This window comes from Littorina saxatilis, linkage group LG10 (assembly GCF_037325665.1).
Source record: "Littorina saxatilis isolate snail1 linkage group LG10, US_GU_Lsax_2.0, whole genome shotgun sequence".
Lineage (NCBI taxonomy): Eukaryota > Metazoa > Mollusca > Gastropoda > Littorinimorpha > Littorinidae > Littorina > Littorina saxatilis.
In genome coordinates this window covers 29,507,868-29,526,287 of record NC_090254.1, presented here as the reverse complement: position 1 = coordinate 29,526,287, position 18,420 = coordinate 29,507,868, and the positions used below count along the sequence as shown (strand labels likewise).

General features: G+C 38.4%; 1 protein-coding gene across 1 annotated transcript in view; it reads left to right on the top strand.

Annotated features, from left to right (window-relative positions):
- LOC138979026 (RNA polymerase II subunit A C-terminal domain phosphatase SSU72-like) overlaps positions 1 to 8,421 on the top strand; it is a 31,219-nt gene extending 22,798 nt beyond the window's left edge. Inside the window, exons 4-5 of the mRNA XM_070351842.1 lie at positions 270 to 388; positions 7,274 to 8,421. Coding sequence (XP_070207943.1) covers positions 270 to 388; positions 7,274 to 7,375 — 221 coding nt within the window. The 3' untranslated portion in view covers positions 7,376 to 8,421. The remainder of the gene's footprint in view (positions 1 to 269; positions 389 to 7,273) is intronic.
- The last annotated feature ends 9,999 nt before the right edge of the window (positions 8,422 to 18,420 follow it).

Here is an 18,420-nt window from a genome sequence, read left to right as displayed (position 1 = left end):
GTTTGAAAAAAGAGGTTTCAAGTTGTATGGCATTGTACTAGTAGGCCATTCCCACAGTTGTTTTAGACCTGCGCTTGCCAGGTTAATTTGAGCTGCTGTGGAAAGAAAACGAGAGAAGACAGATTATGGTGATATGTTACTTTTGTGTGAATGTAATTTCAGGATCCTGTGTAAGTTAATAAACTTTTTCTTTTGAACAAGCCACCTGCAGCAGAAGTTATGTGTATATGTAAATGGTTATATAGTTTCTTCTTGTTTTTTTCTTGCAGATATTGAAAATAGGGAGAAGGACCTAGACCATGTCATGCATCTCATCAACATTGACATTCAGGATAACCACGAGGAAGCTACCATTGGGGCTTTCATGATCTGCGAAATGGTAACAATGGTGAGCAATTAACATTTTCAAAATGGCAGAAGAAAAGAGGTGAAATGAAGTAAGCAGTGTCTGTCTAAATCATTCTTTAGTATTGTTAAGATATAAAGCACTAAACTGCTTTGCAGTAATGCATGAGTGCAACTCTTCCGTCTGGGACGGAAATTCTGTCTTTTTGAAATGGCTGCAGATGGAAAATCTGTTCATTGAAAAATCTGATGCGAGAAAAAAACAAATGCATAGAGAATGCACTGTCACAAACCTGTTTCAGATTTGCAAACCGGAAACCAATGGCACTCTTCTTTGTGTTAGTGAGTGTCCGAAACACAACAATCACCTTTGGAGGCAAAGCCATTCAAACAGGATTGAGATTTTAAAGCTACAGTAATAACTTAACCGTACAAAAACTGCTATGGGTACGCAAAGGTTCCCAAGAGCATACAAGGAGACGGCAGCAGCCAGACCCCATCATAAACAGAACTCTACAATTGACAGGTGTCTTACTGACGACTAACATACAAGAAACGTCAAGCTACTATAAATAGCCCATGCTCAAGCTGTCAAGGTCGGCAGACAACTCTGCAGTCTGTTGTGAAGGGTGATGCAGTAGTCTCCCTGTCACATTCGAAAGAAGTTTGTATGAGTAGGCCTATGTGTAAACCCCATAGCGAATTTGTCAACCATTCTTTGCTCGTTTGGCTAAGTGTGCTATATTTTCACCGCTTGTGAGCTCTGCGTTCTGATCAAAATGCGGTAATCAATGATTAGTGTTGTCTCATCCGCTGTCAACAACTGGAGACGGACATGGTTGAACAAAACAGACAACCAAAAGAACCCAAACCCAATTTGGTGCAACAAATAAGTTGATCGTGCTGATGTTCTACTTTATATACAACAAAGAAATCAAGGACAACCATGAACCAAACACACACAGAACACCTGACTGAGCATGCCAATCATGAAGCTACAGCGACCAACGACACAAATGACCAAATTATGCACATATTTGGAGCTAATTCCATCATATAAAGGCCCACTCTGCCTCCCGTAAACCATTAGTTTCTGGCCACAGACACTGTCGGGCTTTTACATACAGTAGCCTCGCAGAGGTCCAGTGAATCCCAAAGGCAAACAAACTGGTAAGTCTGAACAAAAACCAAAACTACAACAAAATTACCAAAGGCAAACAAAACAAAAAGGCTTTAGATAAATGAATGACACCTTCTCAATCACAATACAGCAGTCCCTCTCATGAGCGGACACCCTTGGGCCAGACTGAAAGTGTCCATACATTGCAGGTGTCCACTCATGGGAGGGGAGGCTCTTAGGACCCAGAACACACCTTCCCAAACACACACACACAAGGGTGCATCTGCTTCTGTTTGGGGACGAAAACCAGGTTTTTTTGGTGATCGACACAAAAGGAAATTCCGTTGTTTTGTTTTTTAAATGTTTGAAGAATACAACAAACTGATATTTCACATAAAAAGATGTCCTGTCTAAGTTACAGATCATTTCTAATGAGAGAGAGACACACAGACAGACAGAAAGAGTTATAAAGAGACATGGGCAGAGAGAGAGCATTTTATGATTTTCTTTTGTTGATTGTTTCCCAAACTGTAACAGTAGGCTTTTAAAGAACACCTTCTGTTGCTTATATTTACTTTCTATTTCAATTTATGAATTGTCGTCGGCATCTGGGGGCTGTTGCCCCCCAGAACCCCTCAACAGGGCATTGACCCTGTACCAACATTTTCAGTTTTTGGAAAGTTTTTCAGATGCATCCACACACACACACACCAACAGAGAAGCCCTCAGTGTTTGACATGTTTATTAAAAGTAATACATATGCGTGTAGTATCACAACAACACCCATTCTAAATCAGATATATACTTAATAAGTGAAGATCAAGTTGGGTTTTTAAAAAAAAGAAATTCCAGCACTGTTATTAGAATGATTGATGACGTCATTGAATATATGAATAACAGTAATCAACCAGGTATTTTAATGGCGCTAGACTACAGAGCTGCTTTTGACACGATATCTAAAGAATATATGCTCTGGGCGTTCCAAAAGTTCGGATTTGGTAAACATTTTATTAGGTGGGTCGATACTTTAACAAAAAATACAGAGAGTAGTATTAATTACATGGGATGGATCTCGAGTCCATTCCCATGTGATGCTGGAATAAGACAAGGATGTCCATTTTCGCCATTAGCCTTTGTTCTGGCCCTCGAAGTGTTAGCAATCAAAATCCGTGCAGATCAAGATGTTAAAGGGATTAAACTGCCAAGGAATTCTGATAGACATGGTGAAATTCTTAAACTACTTATGTATGCTGACGACATTAGTTTCTTCCTACAAGATGAGAAAGACCTAAGAAACGTATTACATCTTATAACTCAGTTTTCAAAATTTTCAGGGTTAGCAATGAATGATCAAAAGACAGAAGCAATGTGGCTTGGTATAAATAAATTTTCTGCTGACCGACCATGTAATATTATTTGGAAAAAACAAATCAAAATCTTAGGAATTCATTTCAACAACTCTGTCCCAGCCTCCAACATAGAAGAAAACTGGGAACCTAAACTACATAAAGTAAATTCATTAATAGCAACATGGTCGAAAAGAAACCTAAGTATAATGGGGAAAATTTGTATAGTCAAAACATTAATGTTGTCACAGTTTACTTACGCACTGCAATCTCTATGTGCCACAGAAAACTTCCTCAATAAGCTAAATTCATCTCTATTCCGATTTATCTGGAAGAAAAAATATTCAAACAAAAGAGCTTATGAAAAAGTTAATAGAAAAGTAATGTGCCAAGAGACAAATCTTGGAGGTCTGAAAATGATTAATGTCAAAGATGTACAAACATCATTTCTAATTTCATGGATTATGAGGCTGCTGGACGGAAGTAACGCAAAGTGGCAACAGATTCCATTAGCATCCTTTTTAAATCTGGGCGAACGCTTATGCTGTCTGCGCTCAAATGTGAGTGCAGAAAATTTTAAAGGACTAGGTGCCATAAAGCAATATTTCTGGAAACAAGCTTTTATCACCTGGCTAAACAATAAACACAAGATCAAAGAAATAAGCAGTAATGAACAGCAGATAAGTGTACGCAATCAAACCTTATGGAATAATACAAATATAAGGTACAGGAAGCAAACGCTATACATGAATGACTGGATAAAGGCTAAAATATGCGTTGTTAAAGATGTTTTTAACGATAACGACATGTGCTCTTTTGAGGAAATATGTGAACGAACTGGATATAAACAGTCTCGCCTATTTGAATATAATGCAATAGACTGCCATTAAAGCTCTATTATTGCGTGATACGGGTCAGGCCCGTTCTGATTATATGCCATTTATACAATTATCTCCATGCCAAATTCGCCTAAAGATGTTAAATTATGAGATAAAGGAGCCAAGCTCAGCTGGATTTTGGTCGAACAAATTAAATATTACATTAGAAGATAAACACTGGAAATTAGCTAACGAATGCTCGACAGAAACCCGTCTTCGTCTATTGCACTGGAAAATTTTACACAATATATATCCCACCAATATTTTGCTACATAAGATGGGAATTCGTCAAACAAATCTTTGTCAGTATTGTAACGAAACCGACTTCATCGAGCACTTTTTTTGGCAGTGTAGAGCAGTGCAACCCATATGGCAGGAATGTCAAGGGTACATATTTAAATGTACAGTAAAACCTGTCTCTAACGGACACCCTTGGGGAATGGTAATAGTGTCCCTATTAGACAGGTGTCCCTTCTTCACAGGTGGAGGGGCCGGGGCAATATTTTACAAAGAGCACGTAAAATGAACAAGACACTTTTTGTCAGTCCTGTAGTATGTATTTATTGGATTGAACATGAGACTCACTGAAAATGTGAGTAAACAAATGATACATGTAGCAAACAACAACAACAACAACAACATCCCCCCCCCCCCCCCCCCCCCCCACCTACCCCGTTCCCTACACACACTGTGCATTCAAACTTACGCAAGTCGGACGTCACAAAGCTAAAAATAGCTGACTCTTCATCAGTCATTCAACGGGAAATTCCGCAGTGTGTCTCGACCAAATTGGGTCAGCTCTTGTTTCATTCAGTTTTTCTAGTCTCAGCATAAATGCATGGACCAAAAATTTAGCTGTGTTAACTATTGTTTCCTTCGAACGATTGCTTACAAAGATAGAGAGATCATCACGTCTTCTTTTTCCGATTTGATCCTCGCGATCTGTGTTTTACCACATCCCATCTCCTTCGCCACATCTCGGCATGATTGGCCGCTATCTAGTTTTTTCAAGGCAGCGACACGCTGCTCTAAAGTCAACGCTTTTCTTTTTCCTGCTGGAGATTCCATTTTCAAACACAGTAGTCTACTGTTGCTTTTGGTTGTGACTGTATCCACAATGCGGAAAAGCGAAAGTGAGCGAAGCGAAAGTGAGTGAGCGAAAGTGGGTCTCCATCTAAACAAGCCACTGATTGGTCAGAAAAGGGACAGGACAACCAATCAACAACCATTTGTGCTACGGCTACGGCTGCCGAGCACTGTCTGCATAACAGTCGAGTTTTCGAAGTTGCGTTTTTATGTACGTTGTGTCCGTTTGTGACAGTGTTTACACTTCCTACGGTCCGAAAAATCGTGTCCGCGTCCGTAAGTGGCAGGTGTCCGCCCGTTAAAGGTTAGTTATTGTTGAAATCGTGTTCGTGCCATGATAAACTGTCCGTATGTAGCAGGTGGCCGTTACAATAAGGGTCCGCTAGACTCAGGTTTTACTGAGAGAGAAAACCTTCATAATTAATCACCTTATATTGATATCGAAAATGTGCATAAGCCAGTTTAAGTACGGAAATTCAAAAACTAACATGAAGATCTTATTTCAGAACCAAGCTCGACTTCGAAATTTCTAGTAAAATTGAACTGTGTATAAGAATATAGATAACTAGTAGTATTGTGCTGTTAATGTAAAGTTATTTATATATGCGCTGTATGATGCTGTGCTGAAAACTAGTACTGTACTTGGTAATTTGTAAATTCTCGCCTTTGTCTATCGAGCGTTGGATTAATTAACTTGTTATGTATTGTCCCGCTGAAAATGTATTATATAACAGAATTATGGGAACAACAACAACAACACACACACACACACACACACGCACACACACACACGCACACACACACACACGCACATACACGCAAACATTAGTTAAATTGTTGTTGAATTAAAAAGTAATTTAATGGAAATGTAACCTGTAATGTAAAAGAAAACAAAATTAAAATTTCATTAAAAAAAAAAGACCAATGAAGAAGGATATGCTCACCGCCCAAAAAGAAAGAAAGAAAGAAAAAAAAAAAAAAAAGACGAAAGAGGCAAAAAAGATGGGTTGAAGCAGCCTTGCATGCAACTGAGGTCCAAAAAAAACAAGAAGAGCAAACGCTCGATCGAGTCACTTTCGCAGTTCTGAATATTATATGAGGCATCAGATGGACAGGAAGAAATTGCTATTCACAACACAATGAGTCACGTTCACATAAAATTTGAGCCCGATCACTTTTATAGTTTCCGAGAAAAGCCCAACGTTAAGTTGTGTGTTGCCGAACAGAAAAGGCTAGTTATCTCCCTTGTTTTTCTGATAACGTTCGTAAAAGGCTACAGATGTAAATACTTTGATGTAAAGAATAATCCTACAAAGTTTCAATCACATCCGATGAACTTTGTCAAAGATATAAAATGTCTAATTTTTCCTTTGACGCTGACCTGTGACCTTGAAAAAGGTCAAAGGTCAACGAAACCATCGTTAAAGTGTAGAGGTCATTGGAGGTCACGACTAAACAAAATATGAGCCCGATCGCTTTGATAGTTTCCGAGAAAAGTCCAACGTTAAGGTGGTGTCTACGGACGGCCGGCCGGACAGACTAACACTGACCGATTACATAGAGTCACTTTTTCTCAAGTGACTCAAAAAAAGGAAAGGAAAAAAAAAAAAAAAAAAAACACCCATTCTAAATCAGATATATATATACAGTATATATATACACATATAAAAAAAAACCGGATCACAAGTTATAAAGTTACATGCTGTTCTCAGTGTTGAGAAAAACAAACGTGTGGAGTTAGGAAGACATGTATCCAACTGTTATCTGACAGTTAAGTATGAGTGGACAGTATTTGAAGCAGACGAGGTATTCTGCTCTGACAAATTCGAGTTGTTTATGACCCTCTCCAAGCTGTCCATCAAATCCGAAGGGGCCAGACAAAGTTCACTATGACTGTGAAAAATAAGGAAAATCCTTCTATATTTGTGTTGCAAATTAGGTTCACTGTTTGGTTCTTTTACCAAGACCAATTCAGCGCCATCTCCGGTTGAAGGATTTAGGCCAGCCCAGAACTTACTAGAACTTACAACATTGTGAAATGTTGAATTTTAATGTCCAACACAAGAAATACAAGAAAAATTAAGTGTATTTTGTAAAGCGCCTTCACACTGCTGTCTTGCATTAAATAGGGCTATAGAAGAACGTTATAGTAGTTGTAGTCTCATTGAATAGTAATTCAGCATGTTCAGTTTCAATCCTTGAGGTCAGCAAATGACTGAATGTTTTCATATTTGCTTAACGCAATTCGTTTGTCTATGATTGTAATGATGTGTATTCTAAGCATTCAGAATTTCCAATTTTGCCATTGTGCACCCCTGACATTATTTTCATGAGGTAGTATTTCAGAGGCTTGCCAGACTCGTGTACAATGTATATTATTGCATGGCAATCTACTTTGCTTTAGGAGCTTTCCATGTACTTCAAACTACATGTAATGCATTTCTATGTGTTTGTGTGCCTGTATGTCTGTTTGTCTGTCTGTTCTTGTGTATTTTCAGCTGTATTCCTCTGATGATCTGGACAACGAAGTGGATGAAATCCTTCAGGATTTTGAGCACAAAGTCAACAGAACTATCCTGCACACAGCCCTGTTTTACTGACAAAACGCTTTTTAAGGACATGCATTGTGATATCAATATTTTTTCTGTGAGGATGTTATTTGTAAGTATGAAAAAAACTGTATGTTAAGGAATGAGCAAATGGAAGAAGAGAGGAAGGTTTTTACAGATTTGCAATTTGACCATGCCCGACTGAATATGGAGTAATGTGCACCATATCAAATGGGAAGAACATGTTCATGGAGAGAACAAAATCACTTCTTGTAATGGATTTCAAAGGAGAGGAGGATATATTATTTCTGATAGAGTTTGTGTTTTTAGACTTCAGACTCATTTAATATGCATGTAAGAATACCTCAGTGGTTTGATTATGCTTGACAATTTGGCTCATAGGACTAAGACTATTTCCTGATTAACTTCCTAACTTTTAATACAAGGAAAATGAAGTGTATATAGCAATTAATATCTTTTAAAGACACTGTGAACTTTATTTGTATATGTTTATTCATTTGTCATGGGACAACAGAGGAGGTTATTGTATGTCAAGAAAGAATGTTCAACAAATGTCTGGTTTGGTCATTTTTTTGCATCCAGCTCATTTTGATTGCAGGTTGTGAAAAATTAAAAAAATGCTTGTCTTCCTAACTGAGTGAGACCTGTCTCCTTTGCTCTAGAATATTACTGTTTCAGCTAATTCAAATTGCAATTTTGCGGATTTCTGCAAAAGCAAAACATAGATCTATACATGTACTGTACAAAGGGAAAAAATATTTCCGCGGAACAGTGCTTATTACTATTAGTGCATGCTTGTGCTCAATTAAGTTTAGCTGTGTGATGGGGTGCAGCGAAGGATACATTTTTTGGGCACCTCATACACAAGGGATTGTACAATTGCATCACTAGGTCTGACACTCTTGAGAAAAAAATTATGGTTGTTTGATGTAAAATGTTGGTGTTTAAGGACTAAATGTATTTTTTTTAAATTGCTAGTTTGTGGTTTATTACTAAGATGATCTCTCTTTAAAAGCTGTATATGTAAATACTGTGCAAGTCTGCAATAAATAAAAGGGACATGTATATGGTGTGAACATGTGGTTTTGCTTTTTGTCTCTATGATGGAAGAGATGGGTGTAAATGTGAGTGTACTTGTGCTGACAAGAAAACAAGACCGAGCAACCAACCAGCTAAACATACAAGCAACATGTCTTTGTTCAACAGTCAATTGAGGAAGATTCTGCAAAGGATGGAAAAACTTTATCAAACCAAATTTAAACTTCAAATGAAAATTCTCCACCATTTGCTCATTGCCTGCAAGAAAACACAGAAAAGACGAAGTTGAAGAAAAGTAATAAGGCAGTGTACACAAGACATAATGTCAGAGATTTAAACATACCAACCCGATTCCTTCATAAGCAAACAAATGTATAACCACCAAGGCCAAGGGCTGGTGGCTGTCGTGATAATAAAATATGTAATGATAAGTCAGCTTCCCTGGATTGGATCGCTGGCTTCATGGTCAGTCATCCGGAATGAACACAAGATAAAGAGAGGAACGCTGTTGCAGCCAGCAACTTTTTGTGCACAGATTTCAGAGGCAAAGGCAAGAGGAACATTTTGATCCTTCTTTTTCTCTTTTGAGTACTTTACGTCAAGACAATGTGCGTGATGACGTAAAAAAATTTGTAAAAGATGGTATGTGGGTCCATTTTGGCATATCGCACACAGCCTTTATATTGAACGTGTTCACAGGAAATATTAATTACAATTTGGCGGGAGATACAAACTGACAAACCGCATGGAGTTTCGTTTGGCTGGCAACACTAAAGGTATGTGTAGGAATCTGTGAGATAGTTGTGGGAAGCTCCTGGCTGTCTGTATCATAATCTGCGACAAAATGACAAATATTTGCTCTCCATGCTGTGACTTAGGCACTGCATCTTTAAAAATCTTTAAAATAAAGGTGTTGAGCACTGAATTGAAACGGCTGTGTTTTGAGTAGGAATCCCAGACTGCAATTTTCATTGTGACGCCTCTTTGCACGAGTCATAATTTTTGGTCTACCTTTCGACCCAGAGTAGGAGGAGGTTGCCTAATATGGACTCCTTTTTATATTTAGTCAAGTTTTGACTAAATATTTTAACATCGAGGGGGAATCGAAACGAGGGTCGTGGTGTATGTGCGTGTGTCTGTGTGTGTGTGTAGAGCGATTCAGACTAAACTACTGGACCGATCTTTATGAAATTTGACATGAGAGTTCCTGGGTATGAAATCCCCGAACGTTTTTTTCATTTTTTTGATAAATGTCTTTGATGACGTCATATCCGGCTTTTCGTGAAAGTTGAGGCGGCACTGTCACGCCCTCATTTTTCAACCAAATTGGTTGAAATTTTGGTCAAGTAATCTTCGACAAAGCCCGGACTTCGGTATTGCATTTCAGCTTGGTGGCTTAAAAATTAATTAATGACTTTGGTCATTAAAAATCTGAAAATTGTAAAAAAAAATAAAAATTTATAAAACGATCCAAATTTACGTTTATCTTATTCTCCATCATTTGCTGATTCCAAAAACATATAAATATGTTATATTCGGATTAAAAACAAGCTCTGAAAATTAAATATATAAAAATTATTATCAAATTTTTTTTTTCGAAATCAATTTAAAAACACTTTCATCTTATTCCTTGTTGGTTCCTGATTCCAAAAACATATAGATATAATATGTTTGGATTAAAAACACGCTCAGAAAGTTAAAACGAAGAGAGGTACAGAAAAGCGTGCTAACCTTCTCAGCGCAACGAATACCCCGCTCTTCTTGTCAATTCCACGGGCACTGCCTTTGCCACGGGCGGTGGAGTGACGATGCTACGAGTATACGGTCTTGCTGCGTTGCGTTGCGTTCAGTTTCATTCTGTGAGTTCGACAGCTACTTGACTAAATATTGTATTTTCGCTTTACGCGACTTGTTATATTTAGTCAAGTTTAGAGGGAGGAATCGAGGCGAGGGTTGTGGTGTGTGTGTGTGTGTCGAGCGATTCAGAGAAAACTACTGGACCGATCTTCGTGAAACTTGACATGAGAGATCCTGAGTATGGTACCTCCAGACTTTTTTTCATTTTTTTGATAAATGTCTTTGATGACGTCATATCCGGCTTTTCGTGAAAGTTGAGGCGGCACTGTCACGCTCTCATTTTTCAACCAAATTCGGGTTGAAAGTTTGGTCAAGTAATCTTCGACGAAACCCGGACTTCATTCTGAATCTAAACATATATACATATGTCATGTTTACTCTTAAAATGTGATCACAATTAGATCAAATAGATTAATTAGTCTTACGATTAAAATTTAAGAAATCGATCCAAAAATGATTTCATCTAATTCTTTATCATTTCCTGATTCCAAAAACATATAGATATGATAGGTTGTATTCAAAACAAGCTCAGAAAGTTAACAAGAATACAAACAAGTCGCGTAAGGCGAAAATACAATATTTAGTCAAGTAGCTGCCATTTTTCAGCAAGACCGTATACTCGTAGCATCGTCAGTCCACCGCTCATGGCAAAGGCAGTGAAATTGACAAGAAGAGCGGGGTAGTAGTTGCGCTAAGAAGGATAGCACGCTTTTCTGTACCTCTCTTTGTTTTAACTTTCTGAGCGTGTTTTTAATCCAAACATATCATATCTATATGTTTTTGGAATCAGGAGCCGACAAGGAATAAGATGAAAGTGTTTTTAAATTGATTTGGACAATTTAATTTTGATAATAATTTTTATATATTTAATTTTCAGAGCTTGTTTTTAATCCGAATATAACATATTTATATGTTTTTGGAATCAGCAAATGATGGAGAATAAGATAAACGTAAATTTGGATCGTTTTATAAATTTTTATTTTTTTTTACAATTTTCAGATTTTTAATGACCAAAGTAATTAATTAATTTTTAAGCCACCAAGCTGAAATGCAATACCGAACCCCGGGCTTCGTCGAAGATTACTTGACCAAAATTTCAACCAATTTGGTTGAAAAATGAGGGCGTGACAGTGCCGCCTCAACTTTCACGAAAAGCCGGATATGACGTCATCAAAGACATTTATAAAAAAAATGAAAAAAACGTATGGGGATTTCATACCCAGGAACTCTCATGTCAAATTTCATAAAGATCGGTCCAGTAGTTTAGTCTGAATCGCTCTACACACACAGACACACACACACACACACACACACACGCACATACACCACGACCCTCGTTTCGATTCCCCCTCGATGTTAAAATATTTAGTCAAAACTTGACTAAATATAAAAAGCGCGCTTTCCTGCTTAGCACAATATGCTACCGCGCTAATCTGGTGTGTCAATTATCTCTACGTTTTGCACGTGGAAGGTGAGCGATTTCCTTCACGCGGGGATTGACGAAGCTGTACTGTCTTGGTGAAAAAATACAGTGCGTTCAGTTTCATTCCGTGAGTTCGACAGCTTGACTAAATGTAGTAATTTCGCCTTACGCGACTTGTTACAATTAGTCAAGTAATAACTAAATGTTTTAACATCAGACGGGGAATCGAGACGAGGGTCGTGGTGTGTGTGTGTGTGTGTGTGTAGAGCGATTCAGAGTAAACTACTGGACCGATCTTCATGAAACTTGACATGAGAGCTCCTGGGTATGATATCCCCAGACGTTGTTTTCATTTTTTGAATAAATGTCTTTGATGACGTCATATCCGGGCGGAACTGTCACACCCTCATTTTTTGATCAAATTGATTGAAATTTTGGCCAAGCAATCTTCGACGAAGGCCGGACTTTGGTATTGCATTTCAGCTTGGAGGCTTAAAAATTAATTGATGAGTTTGCTCATTAAAGTTGTCATTAAAATCGATTTTTCTCAAACAGATTTAAAATTGATTGCATCGTATTCTTCATCACATTCTGAACTTCTAAAAATATATACATATGTCATGTTTACTCTTAAAATGTGATCGCAATTAGATTAAATAGATTAATTAGTCTTACGATTAAAATAAGAAATCGATCCAAAAATGATTTCATCTTATTCTTTATCATTTCCTGATTCCAAAAACATATAGATATGATAGGTTGTATTCAAAATAAGCTCAGAAAGTTAACAAGAATACAGAAAAGCGCGCTTTCCTGCATAGCACAATATGCTACCGCGCTAATCTGGCGTGTCAATATCACTACGTTTTGCACGTGAAAGGTGAGCGATTTCCTTCACGCGGGGATTGACGAAGAGGCTGTACTGTCTTGGTGAAAAAAGTACAGTGCGTTCAGTTTCATTCCGTGAGTTCGACAGCTTGACTAAATGTAGTAATTTCGGCAAGTAACGCGACTTGTTGTTTCTTGCTGATAACTAGCTTGTTTTCTTGTGAAAAAGTTTCATTTTGTGTTTGGTAGTCATTCTCTCTAAGGTTAACCATTGGGCCTAATTAGAGTGAATTAGCTTTGATAGACGTTCTGCAAAATTAAATACAGACAAATTCACAAAGGGTCTATATTGGGAACCTGGGCGCCTAATATGATTATATAGCTATTCTGATAGACGCGTGGGGGAATTCGGGGGCTGTGATTGGATGGTCTCGCACATCCCTATTGCGATCATCAAAGGATAACGCCACGGCCGGAAGTTGGTAATTTTATGCCGATATTCAAACGATATCGGCAATATAACAAAGACGCATGGTTCTGGTTTCTTCCACGTGTATAAAGTACACGCATACCTCGGCCAGGTTTGTTTCTGTGACTAGTCGACAGACGATGCCATTTGCTTTGTATGTGTGTTTTTATATTTAGTCAAGTTTTGACTAAATATTTTAACATCGAGGGGGAATCGAAACGAGGGTATGGTGTATGTGCGTCTGTCTGTCTGTGTGTGTGTGTAGAGCGATTCAGACTAAACTACTGGACCGATCTTTATGAAATTTGACATGAGAGTTCCTGGGTATGAAATCCCCGAACGTTTTTTTCATTTTTTTGATAAATGTCTTTGATGACGTCATATCCGGCTTTTCGTGAAAGTTGAGGCGGCACTGTCACGCCCTCATTTTTCAACCAAATTGGTTGAAATTTTCGTCAAGTACTCTTCGACGAAGCCCGGGGTTCGGTATTGCATTTCAGCTTGGTGGCTTAAAAATTAATTAATGACTTTGGTCATTAAAAATCTGAAAATTGTAAAAAAAAATAAAAATTTATAAAACGATCCAAATTTACGTTTATCTTATTCTCCATCACTTGCCGATTCCAAAAACATATAAATATGTTATATTCGGATTAAAAACAAGCTCTGAAAATTAAATATATAAAAATTATTATCAAATTTTTTTCCCCGAAATCAATTTAAAAACACTTTCATCTTATTCCTTGTCGGTTCCTGATTCCAAAAATATATAGATATGATATGTTTGGATTAAAAACACGCTCAGAAAGTTAAAACGAAGAGAGGTACAGAAAAGCGTGCTATCCTTCTCAGCGCAACGAATACCCCGCTCTTCTTGTCCATTCCACGTGCACTGCCTTTGCCACGGGCGGTGGAGTGACGATGCTACGAGTATACGGTCTTGCTGCGTTGCGTTGCGTTCAGTTTCATTCTGTGAGTTCGACTGAGCTTGACTAAATGTTGTATTTTCGCCTTACGCGACTTGTTTGTTGCTTACTGTACATGACATACATTACGTGTAAACTGAATCCAGTTCTTTAACAAGCAACAAACCTTGCAAAGTTCAAGAAGCTGCAATCTCAAGCGACCTATCTCTGATTCTAGCAGACGATCTTTCCAATGTTTAACACAAAATCAGCAAACTCTCCTGTCACATAGAACGTCCATTGTATAGTGCAATGTTGAAATGAAGTTAGGGCCTACCGGTCTGAAACATTTAGTCGTTTCTTCTGAGACAATCCTTGTTCTCTTAGTCATCTACAGATTTACCGCAGTCTTCATCACGCTAATGATCCCCAACAGTCCCGGCCCCCGCGGGTTAGGGGGAAGAATTTACCCGATGCTCCCCAGCATGTCGTAAGAGGCGACTAACGGATTCTGTTTCTCCTTTTACCCTTGTTAAGTGTTTCTTGTATAGAATATAGTCAATTTTTGTAAAGATTTTAGTCAAGCAGTATGTAAGAAATGTCCTTTGTACTGGAAACTTGCATTCTCCCAGGAAGGTAATATATTGTACTACGTTGCAAGCCCGGAGCAAATTTTTTTTATTAGTGCTTTTGTGAACAAGACTGAAACAATTGACAAGTGGCTCTATCCCCGGCATCTTCCCCCTTTCCCCGTCGCGATATAACCCTTCGTGGTTGAAAACGACGTTAAACACCAAATAAAGAAAGAAATCCCCAACAGAACTCAGACTTTCGAACGGCATAGAGTATACGCAAGCAAGCATAATACGTCATGGCGTCATATGATTCCCAGCATATTGACGTAATGCTAAACATCCGGTTATCTCGAGTCTTCTCCGTAATACATGTCCGTGGGTTTTTCAATGTTCGGTGATTTCCGTGGATACATGCGCAAAGGGATATGCGAACCGTATACTATAACCGTCGTCTGCAAGCAACGACATGGACCATTCTGGTAGTTGTTGCTGACAAGAACATGATTTTAAAACATATAATGTCAGAATAGCTATATAAACGCTATTGTGTTTTCAGCGTAGCAATAGGGTCCGATATTTAGACTCCAACAAGTATAATGCGTCTTCGACTCGTCGGCATTATACTTGTCTCGTCAAAATATCGGACCCTTGTGTATACGCTGAAAACACAACATATAGCTGTTAATGGACCAGTGAAGAGGCCTTCACGAATCACTGTAAAAAAAAAAACCATTACTTCAAAATAACATGATACAACTTAATGTGCAAGTCAAACTAATTCCAATATGTTTTAGATTTTATTTGTTTTTGGTTGATGAGAACATTATTAGAAGCAGAACAGGAAACTAAAGAAACATCAAAAACAGGAGTGAAAATAAATGAAAATGTCAACTTCCACAAAAAGAAGACTATTTGTTATATTTTTATGAAAGTTATTGTGGGTTTTTTTTCAGCAAGCTTCTAAATGAATTAATGAAACCAGCCGTTAGCCTTTATTTTCTTTTATTTCTTGAAGGTGGTCCACTATTGGCATAGACCTATATTGACATTGGGCAACACTGTGACAAACGTACTTTGAGATTGTGTTATTATTTGTTGTTTGCAGTAGAAACTCGGGGTCAACACTGCTAAAATGTAACAAATACAGTCTTAGCTGTCATATAATTATAGCCATGTTTGTGTGATAACAGCTTTGGCTGTGGACAGAAACTAGTCTGTTTCAGTTTAAGCGTCATTGAAATTTAGAGGGAATGCTGCCAAAAGTGAAAAAAAGAGAAAAAGCCTAACAGTTTTGAGGTTAGTGTTTCTGCAACTGTTTTGACACGTGCAACTTATCCAGCGAGGGCGAATACACAGCTAATGAAATTGTTTTAGCGCTGAAGTTGACTTGACGTTTCTCGTGCACGACTGTGACATTCGCATTTTTAATTTACCTTACCTTTTAAGCAACGACACATTGATTATGTCTGTGCATATGTGTGCCAGAGTACTTCACAAACAATATAACTTCACCTGTAACAGAACTGAAACTTGGACATTCGCATTTTTAATTAACGTCACCTGTGTTAACTTTAAAACAACTACACAGTTGTTATGACTGTTGTGGAAACGTGACAAAAAAAGTTGGAAGTTCATAAAACATATTATAAGGCCATATATAGCCTACTGTCAGTGCACATGCATTTTTCATTGTGTGTTTGTGTGTGTGTGTGTGCCCTCTGTAAAAACAGATGGATTTTTATGAGCGGTGGCAAATCGCCTCTCTTGCAAAACCCAAGATAATCATTGGAGGTGAGATGGGAGGGGGCGAGTTGGGAAGGGGCGAGTCGCCCTTATAACGCCGGTTTTTTGCTCAGTTCTCCTTGACAAAGTCTGGTAACCAAGTGTTGTGGTATAAAGTGACATCCGATGCATCGGGAAGACTGTGGGGAAGAATCGAAACCTGAGAATGGGATCCTTATGAGAGACGACAGGCCCGGCAATGCACTAAAAATAGACCACACACCGCGACCGAAAACAACACAGCATAGCATGTTATTTCTGCACGCTGCCATCATCTCACCAGATATAGACTTGCGATCCTAAAAGTTTCAAATCCATCCGGTTAGGCGTTTCTGAAATCATAGCGCTTTTTGTCATGGTACCCCTCAAAATGGACGCAAAAACCTCTTGTTTTCTACTGCTCATGCGCTCTACACCTGCATCTTGAAATGACATAACCGGCACACGAAATACGCAAGATAGCAAAACCACCAGTTCTGAATAGATAATTGATTTGGCCGTTTATTCGGCGTTTTAAACAATGCTAAGATAAGCCTATTCTGATTTTTTGTCGGTTTTTTAATTGGTACCTTACGTTTTTGTCAGGTCGATTTTAGGGGTACCCTTACTTCGGCGGCGGTCACGTGATAGCTGTACCAGAAATCGTTGATTCGAAAAGTGTGCCAAATAGCCAAACGACTGTTCTATCCCACCGCGAATCGCGCCCGCCGTTAAGAGTGGCTTTTGTGTTTTTTGGGGCATTTAGGTCCCAGGTAACATTATGAAGTTTTAATACGATCAATCGGACCTATTATCAAGTTAGTGTATCAACTTTTGAACGAACTGCGCCCAGTAGTTTCCCAGCAATAAGCTGTTAAGTCGAGACGAACAGACAGACAGACACACAATTAAAGTCTGCTGGACCCTCCTACTGCGTACTCGGGGATAATTTGCACCTACATAACTTCAGCAGGACCGACGACGCACTGCAGATTATAGAGGTAATGATGATGATGCGTGCGTGCTACGTGTGCCCAGAGACTATAGAGTATACAGAGACTGTATACTCTATAGTCTCTGGTGTGCCTGAGTTCGCACACACAGCGTCAATGCCGCGGGTGTAGCGAGAAAAAACAGGGGAGCTTAATTCCAAGTTGACATTAAACTGAATTTGCAAATTCTCTCCCTTAATGTGCGCTATACGACGCACAATAGAAAACAAAATGTTAGTTAAATTGAGCATTTACCACCAAGAATTTTGAAATAATTCTAAAGAACTGAAGAGGTGATTCAGATAGTGTTAACCCGTGATTTGTAAAAATGTAAAATTGTAAAAATATCGTATTCCACAAAGTATTACATGCCTTTTATTATTATCAATATTTTTTGTTTAGAACCTCTATGCTGGGTGGCGGGAGGTGGTTTGTGCCCGATAGATAAAATATTACGATTTTTAGCATAACAAAGAAAACAAACCCGAATTTCCCAGCGACGGGACAATAAAGTAATGAATTTTTTGAGTCACTTGAGAAAAAGTGACTCTATGTAATCGGTCAGTGTTAGTCTGTCCGGCCGGCCGTCCGGCCAGCCGGCCGTCCGTCCGGCCGGCCGGCCGTCCGTAGACACCACCTTAACGTTGGACTTTTCTCGGAAACTATCAAAGCGATCGGGCTCATATTTTGTTTAGTCGTGACCTCCAATGACCTCTACACTTTAACGATGGTTTCGTTGACCTTTGACCTTTTTCAAGGTCACAGGGAAAAAGGTCACAGGTCAGCGTCAAAGGAAAAATTAGACATTTTATATCTTTGACAAAGTTCATCGGATGTGATTGAAACTTTGTAGGATTATTCTTTACATCAAAGTATTTACATCTGTAGCCTTTTACGAACGTTATCAGAAAAACAAGGGAGATAACTAGCCTTTTCTGTTCGGCAACACACAACTTAACGTTGGGCTTTTCTCGGAAACTATAAAAGTGACCGGGCTCAAATTTTATGTGAACGTGACTCCCAGTGACCTCTACACTTTGACGTCTGCTTTGGTGACCTTTGACCTTTTTCAAGGTCACAGGTATGTCTTGAAGGAAAAAAATTGAAATATCATATCTCTGAAACTATTCATCGGATTTGATTCAAACTTTATAGGATTATTCTTTACATCAAATTATTTACATCTGTATTGTGTTGTGAATAGCAATTTCTTCCTGTCCATCTGAT